The sequence below is a fragment of the Carcharodon carcharias genome, chromosome 2 (genome assembly GCF_017639515.1).
Source record: "Carcharodon carcharias isolate sCarCar2 chromosome 2, sCarCar2.pri, whole genome shotgun sequence".
NCBI lineage: Eukaryota > Metazoa > Chordata > Chondrichthyes > Lamniformes > Lamnidae > Carcharodon > Carcharodon carcharias.
The window spans coordinates 5755725-5779488 of NC_054468.1; the positions used below are offsets into that span (position 1 = coordinate 5755725).

Here is a 23764-nt window from a genome sequence, read left to right on the forward strand (position 1 = left end):
GAGGCAAGTTTCCAGGTATGTTCTGAGCTACAGATTGCTTCATATTCATGAAGAGAAAGAGAAAGTTTGGGAAAGGTAGGAAGTAAGAAATATAATTGTAGGGGAGAGGCTGACATGTAGATTAGCTGCGAGAGGATTCAATTGGTGTTGAGTTTAAAAGTTTCAGGTGGAACTTTGGGAAAGATTGGCTGGCAGCTGGTGTGGAGATCCCACCCCTTTGCACTTACCTGTTCAGCAAGGTCTGGATATAAGAGAATCTGCTTTTAAAAAAACAGACACACACACACTCAATCTGAGGTAAAACTCCCACCAAAAACATAGCATAAACCTGGAGCCAGGAGACGGGACAGCAGTGCTCATCAACATTGCTGCAAACATGCTGTACTTAGAGAATGCAGCACAGTCACAGTACAGTGAGGTAAGTGAATCAGAAACTCTGCGAAGCTCACACCCACTTCTATAGGTTCTGTTCAAATTGGATCCCAATATGATTTGTTCAGTCGTTCAGACATACAGTTTCCAAATGTAATCATATTAATTAAATTTCCAAACTTTTAAACGATTATGTAGTAATATTTGTATAACTCAATTTGGTTAAGGGCTACTTTTCTGTATTAAATCTCAGCTGACACTGTCATTTGTGACATCTTGAAAATCACATCCAAGTTCAAAATAAGCTTTTGTTAAGGATGGCAACTTTACAAAATGTTATTAAATCATTTATTGAATTATCTCTATCAAACCGCTGAGATAGCTGACAGAATTTGCTGAAGTTTTGAAATGTTGTGATTGTAATGGGGGGGTTGACATTAAAAATCTTAAACTTTAGAGATTCTATCTAGCCTTTGGATATTGGGCTGTGAAAAACTTGACCTTCCTATTTATGTTGGAAACTATCAATTTCTGGGAGCTATTATTGTCTTGAAGAGAGTTTTGTTTAAGTACCTTTTTATTTTGTGATGGCAAGTGATGAGGGACAGTGGATAAGAATCAGTGTGCTCTCCAATATGTCATAGTTTTCCAAACTGCACTGTCAGTAACTCTGACTGTACAAACTGATATAGACAAAGTATGGATTGGGTCTTGCAAACTCCTTGAGGTTGATTGAAAGCATTCACTAAGTTTGGTCATAAGTGTGACAAGACAGACGAGCTAGAAGTCTCCTATTTAGAGGGTAAAGAAACTTTTTAAGAGTGTGGGTTAACCTTTTTTAATGCAGGACTCACCTTAGGTAAAAATTCTGCTCTTTTGAAAGAGTGTTGCTCAGTAATAAGTTCTGCTCTTTGACTGAAACAAAAAAAAATGCCAAATCCCAAGCCTAGGATGTGAGTTCAGCTGCCAACAGATCGGAGTCTCAGTATGACAAATTCAGGTCCTTGAACGTGACTTCAAACTCAGACACTTCTTATTTTACCTAGTTTTTTTGGCAAGGTGGGAGCTGATCAAAAGGAGTAGGCAAGGGCACAAACCTTCAGAACTGGAATTCTCAATATAAATCTGCACCATCCATTTCTGCAAACTTTCAGTCCCATAACCTGCTTTTGTCAAGTTCTGCCCGTCTTTCTCATTCTCTTCAAATGCTCAAACTTTGGATTTGGATTGTCAAATCTGTACAAGGCTTTTAAAAGAATGATCTAAATTTTTCTATGGCTATTTACCAGAACTCTCAAATGTAGCTGTTTGCTCAATGGAAGATAACTGCCTGAAACATATGATGTTTAAAGGTGACAGAATGAACACTTGTTGAGGTTAACAGGAACATCTCTACAATGCACACACATCACAAATTTTCTAAAACGAATGAAGAATCCTTGAGTTAAGCAGTGATTTGTGTATCCCTATATTTTCCTAATTTCCTAATCCCACCTTGTAACATACAAAGCTTGCGAATATAGTCTACTGACAATTCAATGTTGTTAACATGCTTACTGAATTACTAATTATCATATAATTTAAATTAAGTGATGTAAATAACACAGCAAAATGGGAATCTGATGCTAAAAAACTCATGGATTTTTTTTAGATATAACTGTTTATGTAATAAAAATAATGCAGAACCCCTATATTACTAAAAGCGTTACTGTGCAAGGAAAACTTTCTAACAGGATCTCATGTATCCCTATAACTAACCTTAACAGCGCCTAAGATGTAAAGTAGTTTTTTCCAAATACCATAAATCATCTGAAGCTTGGGAAAGATTTCTCAGCTAAACTTAAGCTAGCAATGTGATCTGACAAGAAAATGTCAAATCAGCAAACATTAATTTACAAAATACTATCACAAGAATTGACAGGCAGCTGTTTGACGTAGGAGCACATTTTGAAAGGGTCCTCCAGCATTGCAGAGATTCAGCGTCTGAATGGCATTTTGCTGTGGTTGAGACCCAGATCTTATTTTTACTCCATTTTGCATAAAATCAGATTTATCATTTAGGTTATCTTTTCATAACAATCTGAAAATGTAAATGAGTTAATGATTTACTCATCCTTGATGGGACGCAGATTGTTTAGTATTTTATGAATACATTGCTCCAGTCTGTGTGAACTAAGTGAGACAAGCAAGAAATCTCTACAAACTGGAACACTTTGGAGAAACCGCTTCAATCAGTTTAAATAGCAGTTGTGCTGCATCATTAGATGTAAAGCCTAGTTCTGAAACTTGCAGACAGCAGTAAAGGCAACATATAATCACCCGCTGGTGGAATGTCAGCGAACACTACTTCACCAGTGATTCCCCCAAACTATTGCGCGTTTTGCGGGGAGTCGTCTACTGCATGGATTGAGTCTTCCATCAAACCAGAACCTGGGTGCTCTGGTGTACCCTGAATTTTCACCACATCAGCAGCTACAAACTATTTTGATCACCAACTGAGCGAGGTTTTGAGTATTTTACATAATTGCAGTGTTCAATCAGGCTAAAGAGAACAAAGTTAAAACCTTCACTGTTGTTGCATGTTGCTGTCCTTTAATGTTGATCAAAGAACTGTCATAGCCAAGAGAAGTAATTTATGGGGGTTTAAAAATTCCTCATCTGTCCACTGTCTCTTGACAGTTCTCCCGGGAATGTAATGGAAAACTTGTCAGTCCTATTGACATTTCTGATTTCAGAACTGGGTAAAACTAGGCCCTTCTACATACTTCACTTGTCAATCTAGTTATAGTGAGTGAGCCTGCATTATTAATAAAAAAAACAGTAAATGCTGGAAATGCTCAGCAGATCTGGCAGCAAAAATGAAGAGAGGAACAGAGCTAAATGGTGGAATTTAATGTTCTGCCTTGTGGCAAGTTCGGAGGGGGGGGGGGGCATTTAATTGGACGGCAGGGTCGCAGGTAGGAACCCTGTTGCCTCCCTGCTGTGAATAGGTTAAGCTTGTGAGGGCAAGGCCTGTGAACGATCTACCTGTCCTGCTGCCAATTGAGGCTCTATGTGGGCAATTAATGCCTGCTTAAAGGCCTCATTCTGCCACCATTGCTATTCAGTCAGCAGTGGTCAATGCAGTTGCCATGCAGAGAACCCAAAAAACAAATACTGGCAGTGATGCTTGCTGGCTTCTCAATGGGATGGGGGCTGTGGGAGAGGTCCCACATTCAAAGGCACTCTGCCTGATCGAGGAATCTGACATTGGGAAAGGGATCCCAGCTTGGGGCCACTTCCCTGTCCTTGCTACAAACCCCCATCCTGTGCCTTAGTTCACCTATGAACTGAGTCCCTCGGTAATCCTGGGCCTCTGGTGGTTACATTGCCAGCAGCCATCACCAATCCCCAATGACACTGCCTGCAATTTACAGCTGCCGGCCTCTGGTTGTGCCAGCAGCTCTCGGTTGGTTGGGGAAGGGGGCGGGGGGGAGGAGTTCCTCCCCTGGGGTTCATGATCGTGGGGAAAGCCCACCACTGGCTACTTAAGGGCCTGAGAGGCACTTCATTAAACAGACCTTCCCAAAAGGTGGCGCCTTGGGTCTCCCACCCCATGACCCATGTCAACCCAATTAAAAACCATCAAAGATTTCAGGTCAGTGACCTGTGTTATTGATGGCTGAGTTACATAAAGTTAGTCATTTTTAAATTTGCTTTTAATATTGATGGTATTAAGGGGAGATGGCGGCACAGTTTTTATTCATTCACGGGATGTGGGTGTCGCTGGCTGGCCCAGCATTTATTGCCCATCCCTAGTTGCCTTTGAGAAGGTACTGGTGAGATGCCTTCTTGAACTGCTGCATGTGCTGTAGGTACACCCACAGTGCTGTTAGAGAGGAAGTTCCAGGATTTTGACCCAGTGACAGTGAAGGAACGGCGATATGTTTCCAAGAGAAGATGGTGAGTGACTTGGAGGGGAAATTCCAGGTGGTGGTGTTCCCATCTATCTGCTGCCCTTGTCCTTCTGGATGGTAGTGGTCATGGGAATCACATGTAGGCCAGACCAGCTGGACAAGTAATCCAGAGGCCCAGGTGATTGCTCTAGGGACATGAATTCAATTTTTTTTTTTTAGGAACTTCCTAACAGCACCTTGGGTGTACCTACACCACGTGGACTGCAGCGGTTCAAGAAGGCAGCTCACTACCACCTTCTCAAGGGTGATTAGGGATGGGCAATAAATGCTGGCCTAGCCAGCAACGCCCATATCTCATGAATGAATAAAAGCAAATCCCTCCATGACAGCTGGTGGAATTTAAATTCAATTACTAAATCTAGAATTGAAAGCTGGTCTCAGTAATGGTGACCATGACAACTACTATGAATTGTTGCAAAAACCTATATGGTTCATTAATGTCCTTTAGGGAAGGAAATCTACTGCTCTTACCTGGCCTGGCCTATATGTGACTCCACAGAAATGTGATTGCCTCTTAACTACCCTCTGAAATGGCCGAAAACCACTCAGTTCAAGGGCAATTAGGGATGGGCAACGAATGCTGGTCTTGCCGGTACTGTCCCCATCCCATGAAAGAATGAAGAAATTGGGGGATAGTGGTGGCGGGGGCGGGGTATGTTATTTCGTGGCTGGATGAGCTATGGAAAGAGGGCAGGTTGATCCACATTACTCTGGTGCATTTCCCAGTGGCCCATTTGGGGGGCTATTGGGTGAGGCTTAAAGCAGATGGCCTGTCTATGTTCTTTTTGATCAAGGGCTCAGAGCAGCTGGAGAGAGCTAACACTTTATAAATAAGGATAGCTTTTTAATCTTTCGTGAGATCACTTGATTCTCAGGAACACTTTTGTTTGAGGGGTGTGGCTCCTAAACTCACTTGGATCTTGTAGAGTGTACGTAAAAACTATTACAGGTGATTTTAATTAAGTTATTGGACAAGACTTTGTGTATGACCTTTTTAAATTGTAAAATAATTAAATATATGGTGTAAATTGGAAATTATTGTTGCTGTGCTTTACATTCCAAAGCCCTGATCATAAAGAAGATCTGTTGCTTCGAAAGTTGCTTCGGCCATTGAGGTTTTAATGCTTTTGTCAGGCTAAAATTTTTAAAACAATTTTCTGACACTGATCTAACCCTGGGTCTATATCTGCTTCCTCTGGCTCCAAATAAGCAGGCTCCAAAGTTTGGATACCCCACTGCATGATGCACAAAATCTTTAGTACAAAACAAGACAAGATCTATTAACATCAGAGCCTAGGACTCCTTGTCTAGTTTTGAAATAATTTCTGCTGTTTTTAATTGGCTTTCACTGTACCCACCTGAATGGTTTTCTTCAATCTTATAAAAATTTAGCTTTGACATTTTTCTTTGAAAAGTTGTTCTCTTGGTGAAGCAATGTTTCCATTTGTGGTGATAGTTTTTCCTGTTTAGTGCTGTGGCATCCCATTATCAGACTGTATGCTGAAGCATTCATGGCGAGCGAAGTTGGCTAGTCAGTTAATGCCACCCTGTTGTGAATGTGAAACAGCCAACAGGTTAACATTTCCAGTTGGCCTTGCACAATCTGCTCAGACCTGCGCTTTTTGACTTCACACCCCTGACTCAATATTCCCATTTTTAATGAGCCATACCACGTAGAATCTTTCTGTGGAAAAGGACAGTATTCACTCTGAGGTCATTGCAAAATGGTTCATCTTGAATGTTTCATTCGGGGATCTGCTCTCTGTTTGAGAGAGAGCTGGCTGATGTTGATAAATGCCTTGATCTTCCTTGTTGCTAGAATTCATTTTTCTAAGTAATTAGTTGGTGTTCCGATCTCAATTTCCTCCCTGACCCCACCCCATGCCCCAACCACCACCACCTGAAAAAAAAACATGGATATTGACCAATTGATTTACAGAAATTATTTAATGGTCTGAAAGACTTGTTCCCCATTAACTCGTTTGATCTGTAGTTTTAATTGGGCTGCACGTTTTGTGACTTTTGTTGGTGCTCAAAATACAACGTAACTCGCTGTGGTGTTAAATTTGCTAGAAAGTTTTGGCGTCCCTGCGGCATAAGAACCAGGCTCTGTTTTATAACTAATTATGCTGATTTTATGCTGAAACATTGCAAGCACAAATTTCCTTGATTGTTCCCTCTGCTGCTGACTTTTGGTCTGGAAGACTCCACTTGGCTTATTAAAGGAGCTTGGCCCCCGAAATATTAGAGAACCTGCATTTACTCCAGTTCTAAATGGTTAAAAATTCTCATGCAGCATTTTGGGTACAGCAGGACCTGAAGCAACATTTACCGGTATTTTATATCAAATTTTAAAATGTTTTGGGGAAAAAAAATCCTTACTAAGACCAGTAGTGTGTCTTCTCTCTCAGACTTTATTTTATGTCGCCAGAATTTCTTTACATTAAAATGGGAAAAGTTCCTACAGTTACATTTTCATCAGCCTGGTTTGATGGCTTCAAATTTTAAGATGAGGAAAAATGTTAGGAAGGTGGTATGTGCCCTCTCAGCTTTACCTGGGCCCCAATCTTGATGGACCACATAAAACACCATCAGGTCCTGTTCTTGGCTGCTCAAATTACTCCCCATTCCATGATCATCTTGGAAAGCAAAGATGACCCCAGTTTCTTTTCTCAAACCTTCTTAAGCCCCTTTCCACTCTCACCTCCAAAAGCAAGTATGAAGAATTCATAGGCTTCATTGTCACAAAGATTGTTTAGTTACATCTGCCATTAACCTACCTTCCTCTCGCCTACTGGACCAGACTTCCTTTAAGGTTCTTGCGTATGCTAACACTGAATTTGCATAACTTAATTCCAAACCCCACTCTTTGGACTCATCTTGTCTATGAGATCTGCCTTCTGCTCCCTCGACCCTAGTCCCATTAAACTACTGACCATGCACCCAACTTCCCTTCCTGCTCCCATGTTAACTGCTGCATATTGTTAATAGTTCTCTCTCTTCAGAGTGACATTGTGTGACACATTCCAAATCAATGCATATCTTTCCTGGAACTCCATGTTTGAATCCCTCTAATCAGGTTTCTGTCCCCACCACAGTACTGAAACAAATGACATCCTATGTGAGTGTAACAATGGTAAACTATCCCTCCTACTCCTTCTCAACCTGTCTGCAGCCACACCATCCTCTTCCATCATTGCTCCACTGTTTTTCAGCTAGGTGGGAATGCACTCTCCTGGTTTCATCCTTATCTAGCCAGTCATGACTAGAGAACCAATGCAGTGGCTTCTCCTCTTGCTCTTACATCTGGTGTCCTCCCTGGAGCTATTCTTGACCCCCCCCCCCCCTTATTTCTTATCTACATGCTGTGCCACTGGGAACATTATCTGAAGATACAGTATCAGTTTCCACTGACATTCAATGATGACACCCAAGTCTACCTCACCACCAGATTTTTTGACCCATTCACTGCTTGTCTGATGTTGAGTACTTAATGAGCAGAAATTCGCTCCAACTAAATGTTGGCCGGAATTTTCCAGCCCCTCTTGCGGAATCTTCCGGTCCTGCCGATGTGATTGGAGGTTTCAGTGGATCGCTGGCCCCACCAGGGGGAACCCACCACAGAGGTGCTGGGAAATTCCAGCCGTTGAACCATAGAATGGTTACAGCAGAGAAGGAGCTCCCATCATGTCCATGTTGGCTCTCTGCAAGAGCAGGTTAGCTAGTCCCACTCCCCCTTCCTTTCTCCTTGGCCCTGCAAATCTTTTCTTTTCAGATAATTATCCAATTCCCATTTGAAACTAATGCTTGAATCTGCCTCCACCACACTCGCAGGCGGTGCATTCCAAATCCTAACCACTTGCTGCATAAAAAAGTTTTTCCTCATGTTGCCTTTGGTTCTTTTGCTAATCACCTTAAATCGTCGTCCTCTCATTTAAGACCACCAATGTCAACAGTTCCTCCCTATCTACTCTGCCCAGACCGCTCATGATTTTGAACACCTGCATCAAATCTCCTCCCAACCTTCTCTGCTCTAAGGAGAACAACCCAGTTTCTTGAATCTTTCCACATAACTGAAGCCCCTCATCCCTGGAACCATTTTCATGATTTTTTTCTGTACCCTCTCTAGCACCTTGACATTCTTCCTAAAATTTGGTGCCAAGAATTGGACATAATACTACAGTTGAGGCTGGATGAGTGTTTTTTATAGGTTTATCATAACTTCCTTATTTTTGTACTCTCTGCCTTTGTTTAAAAACCCAAAATACCATATGCTTTATTAACTGCTTTCTCAACTGGCCCTGTCACCTTCAATGATTTGTGCACATGTACCCAGGTCCTTCTGCTCCTGCACCCCCTTTAGAATTGTACCCTTATATTTTATATTGCCTCTATGTACCCTTCCTTCCAAAATGAATCACATTACTTTCTCTGTATTAAATTTAATCAACCACATGCCTGCTCATTCCCTCAGACTTTCTATGTTGTCTTGAAGCTAATCACTATCTTCCTCACGGTTCACGCTACTTCCAAGCTGTGTGTCGTTTGCAATTTTTTAAATGGTGCCCTGCAATGCCAAGTCCAGGTTATTAAAAAAAAAGTCAAGAAAGGCAATGATACTGCACTGCTGACCCCCAGTGTATACCTTCCTCCAGTCCGCAAAACAACAGTTCATGACTACTGTTATCTGTCATTCAGCCAACTTGGTATCCATGCTGCCATTGCCCCTTTTATTCCATGGACTTTAATTTCATTAATAAGCCTGTTATATGGCACTTTATCAAATGTCTTTTGAAAGTCAGCATACGCCACATCGACTGCATTACCCTCATAACCCTCTTTGTTACTTAATTAAAAAACTGAAGCAAGTTAGTTGAAAGTGATTTGCCTTGAACAAATCTGTGCAGACTTACCTTACTTCATCCAAATTGCTCCATGTAAGTGTTAGTTTTATTCCGGATTATCATTTTTAAAAGCTTCCCCACCACTGAGGTTAAACTGTAGTTGCTGGGCTTATCCTTACAGCCTTTTTTGAAGAAGGTGTTTAACATTTGCAATTCTCCACTCCTCTGGCATCAATCGTGCACCTAAGGACGATTGGAAGATTATGGCCAACGCTTTTGCAGTTTCCACTCTTACTTCCCTCAATATTTTCTGCTGCCCTGGTGACTTAACAGCTTTAAGTTCAGCCAACCTTTCTAATGCATTCTTTTTAGCAATTCTTAACCTACCCAATGCCTCAACTACCTCCGTTTTCTCTATGACTTTGGCAGCATTGCCTTCTTTGATAAAGGCAGATGCAATGTACTTAGTACCTGAGCAATGCCTTCTGCCTCCATGTAAATGCCTTTTTTGATCTCTAATTGGCCCCCCCTCTTTTTACAATTTATATGATTGTTGTGGACTTTTAGATTCTCTTTAACTGTCAGTCTTTCCTCAGACTCTCTCTTTGCTTCTCTTATTTTCTTTCTCACTCCTGAACTTTCTACATTCAGCTAGTTCTCATTTGTATTATCAACTTGACATCTGTCTTTTTTGGCTTCATCTTACACTCCATCTCTTTTATCATCCTGGTAGCTCTGACTTATTTTGTCCTATCTTTCCATCTTGTGAGAATGAAGCTTGACTGTACCCGAACCGCCACCACCTTTTTAAAGGCATACATTTCATTACACTTTTTGCCTGCCAATCCTTGATTCCATTTACCTGGGACATTACATAATTATCCCACTGAAGATTGAAGTAAGGTATTTTTATTCTAGATTACTCCTTTTTCTTTTCCAAAAACTTATACTATGATCACTGTCTCTTAAATGTCCCCCTACTGTCATTTGATCCACCTGACCCACCCCACTCCCAAGAACCAGATCCAGCGATTCCACCTTCGTTGTTAGACTAGAAACATACTAATCGAGACAATTCTCCTGTACACAGTTCAAAAACTCTGTTCCCTCTCTGTCCTTTACACTATTACTATGCTTGTATTCCCATTTTCTACTCTACATAACTTGAGGTCACTCAAAATGCTACTGCCCACATCCTAACTTGCACTAAGTCCCATTCACCCATCATTCCTGTACCTGCAGGCCAACATTGGCTCCCAGTTATGTAACAACTCGATTTTAAAATTCTCATCTTTGTTTTCAAATCCCTCCATGCCTTCGTCCCTCTCCAGCTGCATAATCTCTTCCAACACTACAACCTGCTGAGATAGCTGCAGTCCCCCAATGCTGGCCTCTTGAACAACCCCAATTTTAATTGCTTTATCGTTGATGGCCATGTTTTCAGCTATGAAAACCCTGAACTCTGCATTCCCATCCTAAGTCTATCTGCCTCTGTGCCTCTTTTTAGACGCATCTTAAAACCTTCCTCTTTGACCAAGCCTTACGTCTTCTAATGTCGTTCAGTGTCAAATTCTGTTTGATAATGCTCCAGTGAAGCGCCTTGTCACATTGAAGTGCTATAAAAATATAAGTTGTTCTATGTTGATTTCCACTGTTTTTACACACACACCATTTTTACTTTCTGGAAATTTTAGCATAAGTTGCCACCAGGCATATTCAGCATGAATATCAGTGTAATTTCAATGTAATTACAATCCAGGAAATTCTGAGCCAATCCATTACACTCTAGAGACTCATTCAGTTTGCTATTTATATCAAGAGGCCTCTATAGACATGCTCTAATGAGATGCTCACCATGCTATGGATCACAGGATTTTTAATCATACCGAGTTCTAAATTGACATTCCTCCAAAAATATAAATCTGCAGTTGTTATGATCCAGTCGTTCTATGTAAATTCTCAAAGTGAATACACAACTCCTAATAGTTTCTATGTAATTAAAAGTAAATTGTAGGAACTGAAAGACCCCCTGTTAAGTCTGCACTGTGTTATTGTGTAAATTCTGCATGCGTGTAGGCTAATGAGATGATAAACTTTTAACTCACTGCAAGGGTATGGAGCAATTCTGTTAACGGACAGCCCTCACCTTCACAATTTTGCAACTGGATTACTAATATCTGTCCTCTGGATATTACCCCTTGGATACCTGGCAGCAGAATGTGTGGTATGAGCACTGATCATTTTCTAACCATACACCTTAAGTGGTTCTGATCTGTGGTGGTTAATGGCTGCTGTTATTTGATGTTTGCTGTTAACTGGATCTAACAAACCTGGATTTTAAAAAAAAAAGGTAAAGCTGAAAATGTTGGAAAGGTACACTGTGGGCCAATTGGAAACCCAGAAGCAAAGAGGGGTTCACGTTTGAGGTGGAATTCTTCATTGATAAGCTTTTGAAAATCAAAGATGTTTGATGATTACAAACCCCACATGTGATACCAGTTTATACAAGACATGATGTCAACACTGAAATATACTTTGTATATTACTGAGATGATATCATGACTGAGGAGGGACTGTGAATTGCAGGAGGAAGGAGCGGGAAATGTTGAAGGAACTTCACTAGTTTGTTCAGCAACCTGTGCATCAGGTTAGTTTCCCTTAAATTTACATTCAGTATCATTATTTTAATTATCTAATGTGTGGTATGAATAAAAGACTTGATGAGGTGTGGGCTGTGTCCCACCTATGGCATTAACTACGACACTTGACGTCTGAGTAACTAGTCTGTTGGTGGCCTCTTAAGTCATCACCCGCAGCTTTGCATCACATATCAATAGTCACTTTCTGATGCTATGACTGTAGCTGGGTGGTTTAGGTGACAGATTCTGTGGTAGAATATTTTTGTAAACCATGCTTCTACACATGTAAGTGTATCCTCTATCTGATATGTCCTGGAACAATGTACATCCCTCAACCAACATCACTTAAGAGAAAACATTGTTCATTTGTATCATTTCTGTTCTTGAGACCTTGCTGTGTGAAAATTGGCTGTTACAGTTTCCTATATTATAGCAGTGACTACACTTCAAAAGTACTGCATTGGCTGTAAAGCGTTTTAGGCCATCTGAGTTTGTAAGTGGTGTTCTATAAATGCAGATTCTTTTTTCTAGATAATTGGTTTGCTTTTACTCTCAGCCACCTTCTATCTTCCTCTTTGTTCTTGAAAATTGTGTCTTAGGCAGTATGAGCTGCAGGATTGAGTAAGAAAGTTCTTAGCACCATGAAATGTTCTAAGAACTTGAGCCTCCATTTTCTTTCAGTAAATATAATGGATCCCATATATATATAAATAATTGTGCTTTTCTAACTTTTCAAATGTTCAGAAATGCTCTGTACAATCTCAGCTTGACCTTTAGGAGTTATTTTGTTTTTGTAATCCTGGGTGTAAAGGTGTAGAATGATTCATAGGGCAGGTGGTTCAGCAGAAAAATGATCGTTATTCAGCCTGAGGCCACCTTGTTCGATACGTTGACTAAGTCTGTTTTATAGGCTGAAATGACTCTAGATGTTCCATTTTATTTCACGCTGTGTTAATACTTTTTTTTGGCATTTTACCCAGGAGTGTGCATTTCATAGTACACCAGTGATTGGTGGGATTTGTGTTTCTGACTGCTACTGTTGTAGTTGTGATGGAAGTGGTACAGGATATGCCAGAGTGATAACTGTTTGTGAGCTGATAAAGCCCTAGAATTGTTTTTGGAAAATACAAGACAGGTTATTTCAGCAGTGAACTTTAAACACAGCCCAGACAGTGGAACTTGGATTCTGGAAAGAAGAACAAGGGGCATCCAAGTGATTAGTCACTGCCAGCCATCGAGAAAAAGTTGAAAATGATCACTCACATCCCAGAGCTCAGGTTAGGAGAATTAATGGTGCAATGTCATGTTTATTATTGGGTTCACAATTCCAACTAAAGGACTCAAGTGCCCATAAAAAGCCTCACTAACATGGATTGGAGATATTTCAGCCCAATTTCTAATGAATGTTGATCTTTTAGACTCACCTACTTTGGCATTTCATGGGGTTAAAGGAACTCGTTACATGTGTAAAAATAATTACAAGGAATCAAAGCCAATGAGCCACACACCATTTTCATTATGATGACATGCAACACATGTGAAAGATTCCCATACCATTTGTGTCAATGCATCTTTTGTTTTTGAGATTTGGCAACGTTTTTTGTTATATTGGGTCTCAAATCAAGGTAATTTTGCTCCCTGTCTGGTCTATGCTGTATCTGGAAGTTAATGAAGTAAGCATTAGATGCTCAATTCTGCGCACTCAAACCCTTAAAAAACACAAATCCTGTCGCCAAGATAATGACTATAATCAGTGTAAAGCAAAAGTGCTTTTATATATAATTTTTAAAAATTCACCATAATACTAATTTGATTAAGCTTGTTAGGCATTGTGGTAATCTACTCAGATTACCTGAAATTCTGCTGAAGTATCTAATTGCAACCCACAAAGAGTTAAATTAATGAATATGGCCATTTTCATTTATATTTAAGACAGTGTCCAGTTAGACTGTGAACCTTGCCTCTGATCAAAAAGCACATACTAGAATCATAGACTATTACACAAAGGGGCCAATTGGGTCATCAACTCTTTGCAGGTGTTATTCTCCATCTGAGCCATTTAGTCTATCCGAGTCACCAGTTAGCTCTTCTTGGCTCTCAATATACCTAGTGCGTGTTGGACCTCCAGTAAAGTACTTCAGGTTGGATTCCTTGACAAGCTCATTTTTATTTAAACAGGCTTTACCTGTTCCTCTAGCCATGAAATGGATTAGAATATAAGAACAGAATCTTGTTTCTTGTTGGGATGGTCAGGTTAGCACTGAATTGAGAATTCTGATTTTACTTGAGTTAATATCCAGTTGAGTCCAATATTGACTGTGATTGTTCAAGGTAAGAATGCACATTTAGGATATCACTTGTCTCACTACAGCTACCACTCCAGATGGATTTGAGGGCACCTCGCATCCATCCACCTCATCCAAATGGTTAGTTCATGTGTGAATCCAGACAAATAGATGTTCATCCGTTGGCAGTACCAAGGCCAAGTTTGCTCCTGTCCTCCTTCAATCTAAATAAATGTGCACTTAGCGGAGATAGCAATCAGGAGCAAGAGCCCCAGCTGCTGATTTCACACCCACCTCACCCAAACCCCCAAACATACAACTCCTGGGGCAGGATTTTGCCCTTGGTGGGGGCGGGCAGGGACTGTCAGGCTGCCAACTGCTATCAGCTCCACACCGTGATTTCATGCGGGTAGGCCAATTATGGCCCACCCTGCATGGATCGCGAGCGCAGTGCTGAGCACTGCCTGTGAATCAAGGGGAGGAGAGAGAGCCGGGCCTAGCACACAGTTCCTGCATGCGTGCGAAAGAGCACGGAGCTGCCTCAGGGAGGTCAAAACGCTTTTATAAAAAATTAATCAAGACAGTAAAAAAAATTTAATAAAACGCCTTCTCATGTGAATCTCTCATGAGGTGGGACATTTTTAATTCCAAAATAAAGTTTTTATTTAATGTTTATTTGCTTCAGGAAACCTCACCCCACTTGTGGATGAGGTTTCCTAAAGGATGTAAAGGCCGCTCGGTCTTTTCACCTGCCCGCCAACCGTAAGGTTGGATGGGCAGTGTAGAATTGAATTTAATTAATTTGTTAATGGCTTTAATAGGCACGCGCCCACCGAATGAAATATTGCACAATGACGGCAGGACGCACGCCCAACATCACCACGTGTCATTTTACACTCGGGCATGTTGGGCACGCGTCCGCACGCCAAGCGTCAAATTCTGCCCCTGGTTTCAGAATACATACATTGGGCATGTTCTCACTGAAAAAGAGAGCTTCGAGATTACACGATTGTTTTTAGGGCACGATAAAGACTAGATAATGTTGACCTATTTCACTCTTTCAACCTGTCCAGAGTAATAGAACCAGAGGACAAAGCCTGTGTTTCAATGGGGTAAATTCAAAATTAATCTTTCAGTGAGTGAGTGGTCAAACTATGGTACAAATTCCCTTGGAAAGAATGGGAATAAATAGCATTGATTTACTCAAAGGCAATGTAGATAGCTTTATTTCAGAAAATATTTTGAAATCAAGTGTATGAATAATGGGAGACACGGCATATGGTGAGCATATCATGTTTGGAGGAACAGGTTTCTTTGGACCTCTGGTCCTAAAGCTCTTCACTGCTGGACCAGTTGTAGACACATTGTTATGATTTGTCAAAAACTTCATGAATGCTTTCATGCAATTATCAGGATGAGTAGAAGGTTTAGAGGAAATTAACATAGAGAGGAGATATTAGCGGGTTTAGTGACCTTAAAAGTGGATAAATCCGCAGGCCCAGATGAGATGTATCCCAGGCTGTTGAGGGAGGCAAGGGGCCCTGGCAGTAATTTTCAAATCCTTTATGGCCACAGGTGAGGTGCCAGAGGACTGGAGGATTGCTAACGTTGTCCCATTATTAAAAAATGGAGGAAGGGATAGACCAGGATATTACTGGCCAGCCAGTCTAACATTGGTGGTGGGGAAGTTGCTAGAAAAAATTCTGAAGCACTGAACATATCTACACTTGGAGAAACACGGATTAATCAGGGATAGTCATCGTGGATTTGTTAAGGGAAAGCCGTGTTTGACAAATGTTTTGAGGTGGTAAACAGGAGTGTTGATAAGGGTAATGCATTTGATGTGGTCTACATGAACTTTAGCAAGGCTTTTGATAAGGTCCCTCATGACAGACTGGTCAAGAAAATAAGAACCCATGGGATCCAAGGCAAAGTGGTGCATTGGATCCAAAATTGGCTGAGAGGTAGGAAGCAGAGGGTGATGGTAGAGGGATGTTTCTGTGACTGGAAGTCTGTTTCCAGTAGGGTTCTGTAGGGCTCGGTGCTGGGGCCCTTGCTGTTTGTGGTGTACATAAATGGTTTGGACTTAAACGTAGGGGGTATGATCAAGAAGTTCACAGATGACACGAAAATTGGTCGGGTGGCAAATAGGGGGGATAGCTGTAAACTGCAGGAGGGTATCACTGGTCATGTGGGCAGAGCAGTGGCAAATGGAATTCAACCCTGAAAATTGTGAGGTAATGCACTTGGGGAGGGCTAACAAGGCAAGGAATTCCTCTATGAATGGTAGGACCCTGGAAAGCACTGAAGATCAGAGGGACCTTGGTGTGCATATCCACAGATTCCTGAAGGTAGCAGGGCAGGTAGATAAGGTGGTAAAGAAGGCATATGGAATACTTGCCTTTATTAGCCAAGGTATAGAGTACAAGAGCAGAGAGGTTATGCTGGAACTGTATAAAATGCTGGTTAGGCCACAGCTGGAGTACTGTGAGCAGTTCTGGTCACCGCATTATAGGAAGGATTTGATTGCACTGGAGAGGATGCAGAGGAGATTTACCTCAACTCCCCTTGGTGCCTGGGCTGGAAGGTCTGAGCTGAGAGGCTGGGGTTATTTTCCTTGGGCCAGCGAAGGTTGAGAGGGGATCTGATAGAGGTGTATAAGATTATGAGGGACATAGATAGGGTGGATAGGGAGGCACTTTTACCATTAGTAGAGGGGTCAATAACCAGGGGCATAGATTTAAGGAAAGAGGTAGAAGGCTAAGAGGGGAGTTGAGGAGAAATTATTTCACCCAGAGGGTGGTGGTAGTCAGGAACTCACTGCCTGAAAGGGTGGTTGAGTCAGAAAGTCTCATAACATTTAAGAGGTATTTAGATATTCACGTGCATTGCCATAACCTCCAGGGCCTATGGGCCAAGCGCTGGAAAATGGGATTAGTGTAGCCAGATCTTTGTTGACCGGAGTGGCTATGATGGGCTGAATGGCCTCCTTCTGTGCTGTAAATGTCTGAGTCTATAAGGTGAGCTTACTGGTCCTTCTCTCATCCAGCAATCCCTACGTTCCTAAATTATTAACACTAATTGTGTTCCCACTGTGATGAGTTAACTTCTCACAGGGTATCAAGCTTGTGACCTTCCTACCCTGTATAGCTCAATGCCACACCATTTTAAGTTGCCCTTTCAGGTTTTGACAATGATTCTAGCATCAGCCAGTCCCTACACACTGACAGCTTCCTGACTTTTGTGCTGCTTTATAATTTGTTACAGGCAGTGCACATCTCCAGGTTGGTTTTAATCACTGCAGCTGCTACTGTCCCAAGGTAGGGCACTTCTCCCCATGGGACTTTTTGTCTATTAGCTGTAGACTGGCAGGAGTCACTTACTGGCTGCAGATAGCTCCAGGTGACCACAGAGCCTTAGGGATTAGAGCTTTGACCTAGCCTTTGAATTCTCTTATAACCATGATGTTGAGATCACTTTCTTATACCAAGTACAATATAATTTGGTTGATGGGTGTGAGAAATTTTAAGATTTGAATCTATTCAGTAATGCATGACACAATGCAGTTGCATTTAGTACATGAGGAGGAAGGTGTGTCACACTATTTAATCACTAAAGTAGTTTTAAAATTGCTGACATGCACATTACGCGTGCCTTTGGAGTTGGTGCAAATCAAGTCTTCTTTCAAAAAATAGGGCGTTAGTTCAGTGGTGGCTTTCTCTATGGGACCACCAACTGATCATTTAAAGCCCCACCTGTGGGTGACACTAGCATAGCAATACTGTTAGGCCTATAGACGATCTGTTCATGGCTCAATCTCCCTTGTCATGGAACATTATGAAACTTTGCTTGAATTACTCAATAAAAATATTAGTCTGCTTCTGAAGAAAAGTTGTTATTTGTTACTTCAGTTGTGGTCTTTATTTGCATTCAGGAAATCCTGACTTTGATTTCCATGTTTCAAGGAATTGCAATATAAAAGAATGAGTAAACCTCACTACGTAAAGGAGATCTGGCATGGAGATATCTGGAAAAGATGAGCCCTTGCCCTCTCCATGTTATTCAGCAAACTATTCATTCATTGCAAAAATTAGAAGAAGAATGTTGCATTTACAGAGCATGAATGATTCAAGTCCTGAATGTCCCAAAGCACTTCACAGCCTTGTCTCAAAGATATTAAGGAAAACTGATAGAACTGATGGAGAGAAACTATCTATTTCCTTTTTGCTAGTTGGGGAGTCCAGGACATAGGGAACCAGACCTTTCAGGAGGAATCACTTCAACGCACAAAGGATGGCAAAAGTTTGGAACGCCCTTCTGTAAATGGCAGTTCATGAAGGTCAGTTGCTAATTTTAAAACTGAGATTGTTAGACTTTTGATGGCCAAATTTGGCCAGGGATTTGGGCAAAGGTGAATGTTTGGAATTAGCCATGATCTCATTGAATGGCGGAAGAGGCTCAAGGGACCAAATGGCCTTTTCCTGTTGCTTTGTTCCTAAGTGGCAGTTAATTAATTTCATTCCACCTGAACGGATTGCTGATTAGAATTGAATGTGAACTGAGGGAATTTCTCTGGCTTGTGCCAAAGGGTGAATAGCGCTTGAGCACCAACCATAGAATAAATTCTAAGGGATATTTAGTGACAGGGATAATCTGCAAAAACCATATATAAATGCTTCATTACAAAGCTGTTCTTACAAATGAATCCAGTCATTAACAGAACTTGTGGTTGCAATCATTGTGAGGTCTGTTCTTTGGATCTCAACCCTTAGCAAATGATTCAAAAAGTACTCTTGACTTTTGAGCATGAGGTTCAGGAGGCTTTTGGTTCACAGTTTTTAAGTGGTCATTTTTCTGTTTTAGCTTTGTATTTGTAATTCTAGTTTCTTTGTCTGGACTGATGCCTGCAGCCAAATGTTGGGGCACGTTGCTGGCTCCCATTTCACCACCAATACTCCATGGGCCAGTTGCCAGCATTCCCCTCGTAAAGGATATTTCAGCATCAGCTCCGGTGAAGTAGCCACAAAGTAGTATTCAAACTGTCAGTCACTGTCTCAAAAAATGACGGTTTTCTGAATGAGAGATTTTTTTTTCTCCAAATTTAGTAAGAGATTTGGTTTAGGATCATGCTAGAAGCCTGGGTACATCTTCCATTTATGTTTGAGAGATTTGATCCTCAAACACTGGTTCCATGCCTCCTCCCTCCCCACTAAACAATTAATTGATTTTTAAATATTGTGTCCGTGGACAGCAAGGGGGAATGTAATCTTATCCTTCTCAAAAGATTTAATAGAATTCCTTGTAGCACCTGCAGTATATTCCATTAATTGTTTAGCTGTCAGATAACACGTGGCTCTGAAAGCGATAGCTGAGTTTTAATTAAGGATATGTGCAGCGCCCCCTCCCTTTCTAAAACTGACCCTTAACTTTGAAGAGCCACAACCCATTTAGTACCTCACTGCTGACTCTTCTTGGTAGATGGTACTTTCAAGGCACATTATCATCTTTAGGGTTGTTACGTTACCTGAAAGTTCACCACCTGCTGAGGTAATGCATAGGCGACAGCTGCACAGACACTTAAAGTTACGATGGCTGTAGACAGATTAATAGCTGTTTGGAGAGTGACTGGAGACAGCAGTCATCTGAGGAATGTGTGCATTGGAATGAACATGATGGTATTAAATGTTTACAGTATCTTGTTGAGATTTATTATGATTTTATTGGGGATTGGCCTAAGGAGTAACTTCATGGAAAACTGCGTAATAACTGTCTCAAGTTCAGCTACAGATTCTAGGGATAAAGTAAGTGAGGGTGGTGGAGATGGTGTTTGTAAGGAGTACATCCATGAAGGAAATGGATTTGGTATTGTAGCTTTTTGAAATACATCTACTTCCTGTTCTGAGGCGGAAATCATCACCTTCATTCTGCTAGCTATTTAAAGTCCACATAAGAGGTGCCCCTAACATTATTCTTTCTCCTTCCTTAAGCCACTCTATAAAACATTCCTGTTTGACCAAGCTTTTGGCCACCCATCCTATTAATCTCTTCATGTGTCTGTCACCGTGCCAAATATCTTTGATGTTTCTGTGAAGCACCCTTGAAAGTTTTACACTCAAGGCATTATTTAAATGCAAGTTATTGTTGTTTTATCTCATAACCGATGGAAATTTTAGGTAACCTCGGCTTCTCTCTCTGTTTACTGTGTATCCTTACTGTGCAGCTGCAGTGTCAATAATAAACCCATCACTCTTTTGTAGAAATTTGCATGTTTCACTGACACTTCAGGATATGGTCATAATCTACCCCCACAGTATTGACCGCAGAGCTTGTCACAGTGAAAATGTTCTAGTGTCAGCGCGCATTTATGGTTTGCAGGGTTGCATTAATCAGGCAACATTAACTGTGTTTAGGACTGCAGTAACCACTCAGTGACAATTTGTATTGGTATTGCTGTAAATGTTGCTAAATGATTTATACATTTTCCCTGCTCTGTTCTGCATTCAATGTCATGAACCTACAGCAGATTCATTCACTTACTGCGTTAGAAGCGGTCTGTGCATGAATTCTGTGCAGGGCATGCAGACCCTGTAGTTTAACAGGTGGAGCACAACCCTGTTCCTTTAAAAGTTTTGAATTGTAGTTAAAAATTGAGCTGGATTTATCTCTATCAGCTTTCAAACCTAAACTCAGAATTTTAGGTATTAATATTGTATCTTAGTCATATTGAAGCACCTCAATGTTTTGCATTACCTTTAGCAGCGCACTGACTGTTACAATGGCTGCAAAGTAGCCATCACTCAGTCTACACTGTTCATAGTAAAGAATCATGAGTGCGTCTCGCATAAATACAAAATGTGAACTAAAAAATGATGCTGTTTCAGGAACTTCAGAACAAAGTCTATGTTGACACTTATAGTGCAGTATTGAGGAAGTGCTGCACTATCAGAGGGTACTGCCTTTTGCCTGAAACATTAAACAGAGGTCCCTGCTCTCAGGTGGTCTTGAACGGTCACATGGCACTAATTTGAAGTAGAGCAGGGGAGTCGTTCCCAAAGTCCCGACCAATATTTATTCCTCAACCAACATCACTAAAACAGATTATCTGACTGTTATTGCATTGCTGTTTGTGGGAGCTTGCTGTGTGTAATTTGACTGCAGTAATTTCTGCATTACAACAGTAACTATCCCTCAAAAATACTTCATTGGCTGTAATACACTTAGGAGTATCTGGAGGTTGTGAAAGGTGCTATATAAATGTAAGCCTTTCATTCAACCATTAACCCTTTTAAATGAGTTAATCACTGTTCAAATAATAAAGGATAATTCCTCATCTTGTATATCTTTCTCACACCTTGGAGTACACTATAAGCCCCCACTATCAGCATCCTGAGGGTTATCAGTGACCAGAAACGGAACTGAACTGGCAATATAAATACTGTGGCTACAAGAGAAGGGCAGAGGCCAGGAATCCTGTGGTGAGTAGCTCACTCCCTGGCTCCCCAAAACAAGCCCACAAATCAGGAGTATGATGGAATACTCCCCACTTGCCTGGATGAGTGCAGCTTCATCAACACTCAAGAAGCTTGACACCATCCAGGATAAAGCAGCCCACTTGATTGGCACCCCTTCCACAAAAAATTCATTTTCACCACCACTGGCATACATTGGCAGCAGTGTGTACCATCTACAAGATGCACTGCAGCAACTCACCAAGTCTCCTTGGGTAGCACCTTCCAAACCCACGACTACAACCATCCAGAAGGACAAGGGCAGCAGATACATGGGAACACCACCACCTGCAAGAACCCATCCAAGCCACTCACCATCCTGACTTGGAAATATATTGCTGTTCCTTCACTGTTGCTGGGTCAGAATCCTGGAACTCCCTCCCTAACAGCACTGTGGATGTACCTACACCACATGGACTGCAGCGGTTCAAGTAGGCAGCTCACCACCACCTTCTCAAGGGCAATTAGGGATGGACAATAAATGCTGGGCTAGTCAGCGACACCCACATCCAATAAATAATTTTTTTAAAACTCATTCTATGACGATGTATGTATATAATTCAACTTAGCGTTGTTTATTTTTAATGAACTAAGCACAAAGGCGCTGACCATGTCCTTTACTTTATAGTGTCCATATTCTCCCTCACCAACTCTCTTTTAGCAACTTCACAGCTGTCTGCAGAGTAATTATCCCAAGCGTTGAGAGTTGATAAAGAAGTAGAACTAGAAACTAATGGAGTCCTGATTCTCACTCGTTTCCATGCAAGTAGGACTTTGTATAGAATATATTGTAGGCCAACTAGATGCAGCCAACAAATCTTTGTGACCATCTTGCAGGACAATGATACCAGCAGGAATTATTTTAACTTACATTTATTATAGTTTTAGAACTATATAACCTAAGAGTAATGCTAAAAATGAGACAAAAAAAAATTTTATAATCAAGCTTGCAAATTTCTAAAAGTAAACGTGTATTTCTGGAGAGCCTTTCAGGACCTCCCAAAGAACCTCACAGCCAGTAAACTGTTGTCACTGTTGTAATGTAGGAAACACTGGCCAATTTGCACACAGCCAGCTCCCACAGACAGTATTGTGATAATGAGAAGATGTTGGTTGAAGAAATAATATTGGTCAGGGCACTGGGGGAACCTTCCCTGCTGTGTTTCAAAAAAATCAGTGGGATCTTTTAATGGGGCCTCAGGTCATGTAACGTCTCATCTGAAAGTTCACGCCTCTGACAGTGAAGAACTCTCTCAGTATCGCACTGGAGTGTCTAAATTATGTTTGTGGAGTAGAATTTGTTCTACAACCGTGCCATGGACTTTAACCGATCCACTGCTCTAGATGCAGATTTTAAACTGAAAATCTTTTGCAATTTTTTGTGCATCCAATGTAGGCAAGTTAAATAATTATAAATTGGTTCAGATTTATGTGGTGAGCAATTAGTGAGTTGCTTCACACTAACTGCAATGTGCCACTGGCTTATTCTTCCAACTGCCAGTAAACTCCTGGATAGAATCAGCAATCTGCCTGGATGTACTTCTTTGTTTAGTCATTTCTTTAACACTTAGTGCATCAGTCAGCGTTTCTTGTCTCCAGAACTTGCTTGACTACACCAATAGTGTGCTGAACCTATGACGCAAACAGAAAGTCAGGGGACAGCACCTTCCAACAAACCTGCAACCTCTACCACCTAGAAGCACAAGGGCAGCAGATAAATGGGAACACCACCACCTGCAAGTTCCCTTCTCAAGTCACACGCTATCTTGACTTGGAAATATATCGCCGTTCCTTCACTGTCAGTGGGTCAAAATTTTGAAACTCCCTTTCTAACGGCTCTGTTGGTGTACCAACTACACATAGACTGCAGCGGTTCAAGGAGGCAGCTCATCACCCCCTTAAGGGCAGTTAGGGATGGGTAATAAATGCTGGCCTAGCCAGCGACACCCACATCTCGTGAGCGAAAAGTGTTTAACAGTTTTCATTTATGTTGCACCTTTAATGTAGGAACACCTTCCAAGGTGCTTCACAAAGGGGCAATCAGACTCAGTTGGACACTGAGCCAAAGGAAGAGATGTGGAGGAATGACTAAAAGCATGGCCAAAGAAATGGGTTTTAAGGAGGGTCTTAAAGATAGATCGAGGGAGAGAAATTTATGGA

At 41.3% G+C, this 23764-nt stretch overlaps 1 protein-coding gene across 3 annotated transcripts in view; it reads left to right on the plus strand.

The window, feature by feature from the left end:
* Positions 1-263: 263 nt before the first annotated feature.
* The window catches only part of tp63 (tumor protein p63), an 87872-nt gene continuing 64371 nt past the window's right edge, over positions 264-23764 (plus strand). For 2 of the 3 annotated variants that reach the window (XM_041182697.1, XM_041182699.1), the window contains exons 1-2: positions 264-418; positions 18328-18435. In XM_041182697.1, the coding sequence (XP_041038631.1) occupies positions 377-418; positions 18328-18435 (150 nt within the window). In that variant the 5' untranslated portion in view covers positions 264-376. The remainder of the gene's footprint in view (positions 419-18327; positions 18436-23764) is intronic. The other variant, XM_041182698.1, reaches the window with a different exon arrangement.